At 26.1% G+C, this 8,127-nt stretch overlaps 1 protein-coding gene across 2 annotated transcripts; it reads right to left on the reverse strand.

Annotated features, from left to right (window-relative positions):
* Positions 1 to 54: 54 nt before the first annotated feature.
* LOC114127495 (uncharacterized) lies at positions 55 to 7,774 on the reverse strand. 2 transcript variants are annotated; one of them, XM_027991740.2, is made up of 15 exons: positions 7,446 to 7,774; positions 3,848 to 4,033; positions 3,732 to 3,777; positions 3,221 to 3,426; positions 3,050 to 3,140; positions 2,890 to 2,978; positions 2,637 to 2,773; positions 2,390 to 2,573; positions 2,129 to 2,325; positions 1,905 to 2,064; positions 1,743 to 1,829; positions 1,578 to 1,670; positions 1,423 to 1,517; positions 1,164 to 1,312; positions 55 to 342 (listed from the first exon to the last, which is right to left on the reverse strand). In XM_027991740.2, exons 2-15 carry the CDS (start codon positions 4,013 to 4,015, stop codon positions 284 to 286), a joined length of 1,761 nt encoding a protein of 586 aa, XP_027847541.2. In that variant the 5' UTR covers positions 4,016 to 4,033; positions 7,446 to 7,774; the 3' UTR covers positions 55 to 283. The 2 variants fall into 2 exon arrangements, with proteins under 2 accessions (XP_027847541.2, XP_050062504.1); XM_050206547.1 differs by lacking the exon at positions 7,446 to 7,774 and adding an exon at positions 6,918 to 6,937.
* Between the last annotated feature and the right edge of the window lie 353 nt (positions 7,775 to 8,127).

Here is an 8,127-nt window from a genome sequence, read left to right on the forward strand (position 1 = left end):
GACTTACTTTATATATTTATATACTTAAAAATAGATGAAAAAAAATACCAGTCATTTGCATTTATACATAGCATAATACTGATGATTTATATTTTAAAAATAAGTATTGTTTAGCAAATAAATTAAAACTAATATCAATTATTTTAAAATATAATATTACACTATTGTATTTTATTTTTATCACACGGTAAATTTGGCATTGCAGTAATATAACATCATAATATAAAAAAAAAAATAAAAACAAACAAACAATAACTTAAACAAAATAATAAATATTTGGAGATTAGTTGTCTGAATTGTTTTCTCTGCTATCACTGTCTCTGAATAAAACGTTTTCAAGTACTAAAAATAAAATAATAAAGTATGTACATTTAATTATAAAAAAGAAAAACTAAAAAGTAAACGATTTTAAATTTTGCTTTAGGTTAAAAAATAAATCTGAAATCCTAATTCTGTTTATTTTTTCAACATTAAATTTTTTTCTAATTCAAAGATAAATTGATTCATAAAACTATTCAAATTTAACAAATTTATGATGTAATATTATAGTATTTGATAATTTTAAGCAAATTAAATTAGTTTATACTATTCACATATAAATTGTATACTACATAGTTTTGGGTGTATTTTGTGATTTTATACTTATGATACAACAAATATTGAATAAGAATATTACATTTGAGCATTTTATTATTTTTTGACATAAAATAGTTTTTTTTCTATACTTTAAAATGGTATTTTATCAATTATATAATATTCTGGATAATGTAAAATTTTTCTTTCAAATTGAAATGAAATAATAAAACAATACATATATTTAACTTAATATTAATATTAATAATTATTAACACAAAACTTAATTAATTTATGAAAAACCAGCCAGTTAAATGTGTCATTTATATGTCTATAAAATAATTAACTGTGCATATTGTTCTGTCAGAATCAGAATATGATAAATTTCAGATGTAGACTGGGACAAAATAACTATCTACCCACAAGTACATAGCTACTAATTTAAGTGTACATAATTATTATACATTGCGCTGAAGTATTATAATTAAGGACACTCAAGTAACATTAATAAGTCTACAGTCTACTACTAAGACAAATTATTATTCTGGCTCAGATAATATATATTTTTATTAAACTTAATTAATTCTTACTTCTGAATATATTATCGACACAGTTAATATTAGTTGCCGAGACTGACATACCCCAAGATTTCATTGGAATATGTAACGAATCGTCCATCATATCTATACTTGCAATTCCCCTAGTAAGTATTATATCGTCATACTCTGGTAACTCTTTCCTAAAAAAAAAAAAAAATCAATTACTACTAATTATTTTAAACGTATTTTAATATATTGGTATATATATTAAATGTATTTTAATATTATCAGTGATCTATATGTTACAAACCTTATTCTTTTCATAAGTTCAATACCACGTTTTTTGGCTTTATGTGATAACTGAACCATATCCAACGAATCTTTATCATCAAATAAAGCATCTGGCTGAAAATTTAAATACAATGTAAACACCAATATTTATACAAATGTTGAGTTGTTCATTACCATTGAACTGACATCAAGAGAAGAGCTTGTAGAACTATTAAATGCAGACAATGATTTATGCAAAAATGTAGGTGAGCCATTATGTGCCGATATCTACATTAACATAAAAAACAATAACATTTTTTGATTACTTTTAAAAATGTCAACAAAATATAATTAACAGACTAGAGTAGGCAGCATGGCCAGTGATGAATTTGCTGATGAAGAAAGATTTTCATTTTTGGATGGTGGGGGTGAATGATCCCGCGATGTCTAAATTAACAAAAAAATTAATTACCAAACAGTAATATTATAAAGTTGTTAAGAAATCTAATAAAATATACTCACAGCAGGTGGTTGTGGTAATTTATGCCAATCATCAACATGATCATAGAAATGTAAACTCTTTTGTTCCCAACCATCACTGTCATCCTCTTGAGAAAACCCATCTCGGCCATGAAAAGATGCTGACCTCAATACCGGATTACCAGAATTTTCAACACTTTTTCTACAATAAAAATTAATTTCGAGAAAAATGTTTAGATAAAATACAAAATAAATAAATTACTAACTCCTTGGAAGATGATGACAATTTTTGTTGATCTTTTTTCTTTCCTTGCGCAGCCGCTTTTAATGGGTCATAGTTTTTACGTCGCTTCCAATTTTCCAATTCTGTTTCTTTATTGGGAGTTTGAACTTTGTTGCAAAGTATACTCGAGTTCCATTTTTTTTTTGAAGATAAATTTTTACGAGCAGACAACAATGGTGACTGAAAAAATATGAAATTTATTTTGATAATTTTAAACTGTTTTTAAATATGTATAACTGCGTACTGAATTTGGTTGAGGTACTCTAGATGTTCTTAAACTATAACGTCCACAGTCAACTCTTGACAAAGATGAACTTAAATTTTGGCTTGAAGGCTTGTATAAGTTAGATTTATCATTAGCAGTCTTTGAATCTACAATTTTTTTATTTGTATCTTGTTGCAGCTTTGTAAATCTATCACGACGCAGGCTAAAATTATTTAATATTTTATTAAAATTTGAAAATTTACTTGAAGAAAATAATGAATCATACTTAAAAGTTCGATTATATTGAATAGCAGTGTGACCCGTTTTTTCAACTTTAGCTTCTAGCATAGATACACAATTCTCAGCATCTTTTAAAAGTAATCTCGTATCGTCATCACTGCTAATACTTTTAGCACTATTTTCCTATAAAAATCAGATATTAAAAAATTATTTATTATTGTTTAAAGAGTAATGGCATATGTTGACATGCAAGTATCATTTTAAATGTATTCATTCAAATTATTAATAACAAACCGTACACTTAAGTCTTTTATACTAGATGCATTTGGCAAAGGGATATTTGATTTCCTTGTATGTTTCATTAAAATTGGTGAATTAGGTTTGAAATCTAAAGAAAGAAAATTATTTTCATAAACTATCATTGAAACCGATTTAATTGAACTCAAACAGTACTCTTACCTGATTTTAGCAAAGGCATTGGATTTGAAAGAGATGATTTGTTTTGGTTCAATTTTGAATGCCATTCGTTAACCCAACTAGACCGTAATTTCTAAATAAAGAATTATAAGTATAAATTAAACTAAACTAATAAATAAAAAATTTAATTTATATTAAAAATAAATAAATTACCTTAACCATGGAATTTGACTTCTTAAAATCATCAACATTATCGTCAAAATCTGGTGATTGTTCAGATTTGTTATCAAGAGATGTATCATTTCTCTCAATAATATAAGTACCTGTACTACCAGTATCACTATTGGAAGAGGAATCATCACAGTCATTGGATTCTAAGTAATTTTTATGAACTGGGCTAGAATATGATATCCCGTTGCCTATACATAAATAAAAAAATATAAAATTATATTCTATTAATTTTTCTAAGCTCTACAGTCTACAATTTGTCAATGATTTAAACAAAACAAAATTAATTAATTACAATAAAATTACATTTAGAGTATCTGAATTTACAGATAATTATTAATTTTTCATTCTTAATATATAAATTTTCATTAGTATTAATGTTTGATTTCTTCTTAATTTTAATACTTTTAAAACAATACAATTTTAGATGTTGTCAAATAAATACTAGGTATATACAAAAAAAAAATATTTTAAAATATATCTTTATAAGACTCACCTTTAGAATTAGACATTGTAGTTACAGATACAGTATCAATTTTTGTCTAAAATTAAAATTTTGGATTAATTAAGAGTACATATTTTAGTTATTTATATTATATAATAATACATTACCGTTGTTGACTGAAAAACATTGTTGACAGGTAATGATAGATTGCGTTGATGTTTACGAACAAATTTATTAATGTTAGATTCATTTTCACCAGAATCCCTTGCATTTTTCCCATTCAGTCTTGATGATGCTTGTGTTGTTTGCTCTCTCCACTTATAATCGGAATTCATATTTTTTGTTCATAAAATCTATAAAAGGGATCATTAACTTTTATAATATACCTTAACATTTTTATGTTTAAGATTAAAATATATTATAATTATTTAATTAGAATGTGTTGAAAACATAATTGATCCAACATATTAAAGTCCATATTATATTTATTATTATTTTTTGTTTAACATATTATAATAAGAACAAATCTAAATGTTAAACAATCCTGTAGTGTTTATATGATTAAAATAAGTATAGGTAAACAATAATAAATCCAAAATGGTATGCCACTATCTGTAGTATACTCCTCATCTACTTTTCAAAATATCTATATTTCTAGATATATTCCTAACATTTATCTACTTGTTTGTATACAAATTCTAAATCAAAAACTTTTTGAACATTAGGCAAAGAATTATCATGATTAAAGTTATAACTAGTAAATAATAATAATAAAAAAGTACTTAAGTTTATCTAGTTAAATTATAATAAATTACAATTATAATAGTAATGACAACACCTAATATATAGGTAGACAATAGTAAATGATTTCAATTTTAGTAAAATTTTTGTTTAAAATGTGTAAATAGTTACTAATTTACTACTTTTTTTGAATCTACAAATTTATTTCAATAAATGTAGAATATGTTCTAACTATTAACATTAAACTTTTAATTTCCTTAATATCTAATACCTACTGTACTATACATTTTATAATAAATTATTTACTATAGAAATTAAATAATTTCTATTTATTTAAGAATAAATAAGACTACACTATTTTATGAATCAGCTTCCATACCTTCTAAATAATTTGTCATTTAACATAAAATTAATAACATCATGCTGTACTAATTACATTCAAATGTTTATATATATATATATATACCTATATCAAATAAGTTCTAACATTTAAATAACAATCCCTAAAAAATTGTAAAACTAAGCCAACTTATACATTTTTTAAGTATCCAGTTATTTCAATTTTAAGGGGAATTTACATAGTTAATAAAATCTACCTACCAATTTTATATTGGGAAAAATTTGAAAATAAATAGTAGTATGCAATTTAAAAGTATAAAATAATAACCCATAATAATTATTTGTGAGTGATTTATGATTATCTGTTGGCTGTTGAACTATATTATTGGTATTCTTTGTATGTTTTAAACTAAAACAAAGTTAATTGACGTGAAACAGGAAACCTAAGAATGGTATAACCGATAAATTTAATTAAGAAAAATGATACATTTTAAGTACATATGTAACTCATTATTATTATTGTAGTTAAATAAAATACTGAAAAAAAAAACAAATAAATAACTCTATTAACCACATATTTCATATAAAAAAATGTTATTAATTAGTATTATTTACTTTAAAACTGTAACTTTTACTTCCTATTCCCCTAGATTAATTTTTATGAGTGCATTTTATACTAAATTATATGTTCTCTAATATATATGCTTCTTTAAAATATGAATAAATTAATTATAAATTCAACCTAAATATTGCAATAAATTTAATTAACATGACTATTACATTTGTATAATTATATATAAATACCACATAGCATTTATAAGTTGTGATGTTCAACTAAACACTATACCTATAACTAATTATATTACCTAGCTTACTAAATTATTTCTTAGAAAAGAAAATAATGTGTAAAATGTAAATTATGTATGTCAAATAAACATAAACCAGTACATAACTAGATACATAGATACATAACTCAGTTGAAAATAATCTAATACTTTTACACTAAATTAAAAATTAATTATCATTTATTTAAAACAATTTTAGTTCCTAAAAACTAACTAGATATACATAATTAATTATAAATTTAAATTTAAATATGATAATTGGTGACAAAAATTTCATAGGTTTTGAATTTTTTACTTAATGGTTTAAAAATATATATATATATATACACAATCTATAAAAGCTACAAATTTCAATTATTGCCCAATGAATTCAAAAACCTGCTTATAAAATAATATTTTAGTACCTATATGGGGAAAAAAACTGTACCTATTTCATTATTTATGTTAATATATTATCATATTATGATTGATATTATACTTAAGCACATAGTATTAATACTTTGGTTACAATTGATTTTTTCATTTAACATCTAATTTTTTTTAATGATACCATATTTTTAGTAGATTTTAATATAGTTAACTTTACAACTTTATCAAAAAAAGTGTTCTTGTTATTTATGGTAAACTAGATACTTATTAGCTAAAAAGGAAACATGAGACAAAATTATTTAAAAATGTTATTATTATGAGTAAAAAATCAAGAATATAGGTAAAATTTAAATTAAAAAATTAGGTACCAACTGAAAATTAGTTAGGTACCTAGTAGGAATTTTTTATATTATATTCTAAAATTAGTAATCATCAATATTTATAAAAATGAAAAATGTTTAAACAAACTAAAATTTCTTTTTTTAACCTACCTATGGAAAAAATGTATAGGTAAATAATTAAGATATAAAAGTGTTACAAACCATATACCTATATAAAATTGAAATATTTAGATAATCAGGTATGAAAAATTATTATATTTCAAAATAGTTTACATACAGGAATGTATTATTAAAACGTGTAAAAATTTGCTTATCAAACATGTCACAGTAGATAATATATTTTTTTATGTAGGTATATTACTTATTATGTTTTAATAAAAATAAACCTATTATTTAATCATTTGGTTAATGATAAAATGAATAGTAAACCTATTAACTAAAAAAAATTATTAAATAGGTAAATGACAAACTTAATTATTCCAATCCAATTGGAAAACGCTGTTTTTTTTTTCTGAAAACACAAGAAGGACTCTTTAAACAATATTCTACACTCACTTTATTACACTATACATAAGTTTCTTTTTAAAAGTTCAAAACAATACCTAATATATATTCTATTTTTTGCATAGATAGATATGAGTTGTTCAGATCAATGAAGATTTAAATAAGTAGCGTTGTGAATAATAATAATAAAAAAATTAACAAATACATTTTGCTTTTCACATTTGTGGAATAGTTAGATGAAAGTATTTAATAAGAAACAATACACGAAACGACGCTCTGCGAGTCTGTTGGAAAACAGCGCGATTCCGACCTGGCAACAGAAAAAACTATAGTCTACTGAATCGGGCCAAACGTCAACACAATACGGGTCAAGTTCGACCGGGTCTAACGACGCTAGTAGGTATGTTTTGTTTTAAATATAAACGTAATTTCTGTTTACGCGTACGCGACATCGGCGTGTGTGGAATTTATCGTGCGTGGGACCAAAGGGCGGGGAGCAGCGAATGTGAAAAATAGTACGGAAATAGTCTCGGCCGCCGCCGCCGCTCCGGACGTAACGGATGGTCGTCGGCCAAAAATCTACCTCCGGTGTGACGAAAGCATCGCGACGCTCGAGACCAACTCACCGGAATCACAGGCGACTCATCTGATCTTCTGCACGGTCCTGGGCTGCGTCATGGTCTTGGAACGCAGATCGTAGCGTGCACGGGCGACTGAGGTTCTCGACGACTATGACGTTTAACGAGAACAGCAAAACGATCACTGTTCAAAAAAAACGAAAAAAACGAAACGTTGCTGGACGACAATAACGTTTATACTTTAATGCCTACGCCTCGGAAACTGACGGCGATCGTAGTGTCGTAGTCGTTTTATCAGCGAATGACCACCAACTCTGGCGGAGATCGCTTATCACGACGAGAGAGCGCGCGCGCCCGATCGACATGGAGTGAGTAGTTGTCGGCCGCCGCCGTCGTACTGATTGTGTTGTTGTTCAGCGTTATCGTAGCCGATCGCGACGTCGACGTGTTATAGGTGTCCGTGGCGGTAATTCGTGGTTGAATCGATTGATAACGACGGACACACTATGACGAGGTAGTGTTGTGGGTCACGAACTAACATAATAATATTATCCTAGTCCGTGGTGTGGGCACCAGCCGACTAGGTACACCGTACGGCGTACACGACAGACAGTAGCTAAGTCTGGTTAGCCTAGGTACAGGCTGTACAGACAACACTACAACAGGCTAAATAAACACAAAGAAAGAATAAATAAATATCTACTTAATATCTAATAATTAGCTCAAAGAA

Source organism: Aphis gossypii, chromosome X (assembly GCF_020184175.1).
Source record: "Aphis gossypii isolate Hap1 chromosome X, ASM2018417v2, whole genome shotgun sequence".
Taxonomy (NCBI): domain Eukaryota; kingdom Metazoa; phylum Arthropoda; class Insecta; order Hemiptera; family Aphididae; genus Aphis; species Aphis gossypii.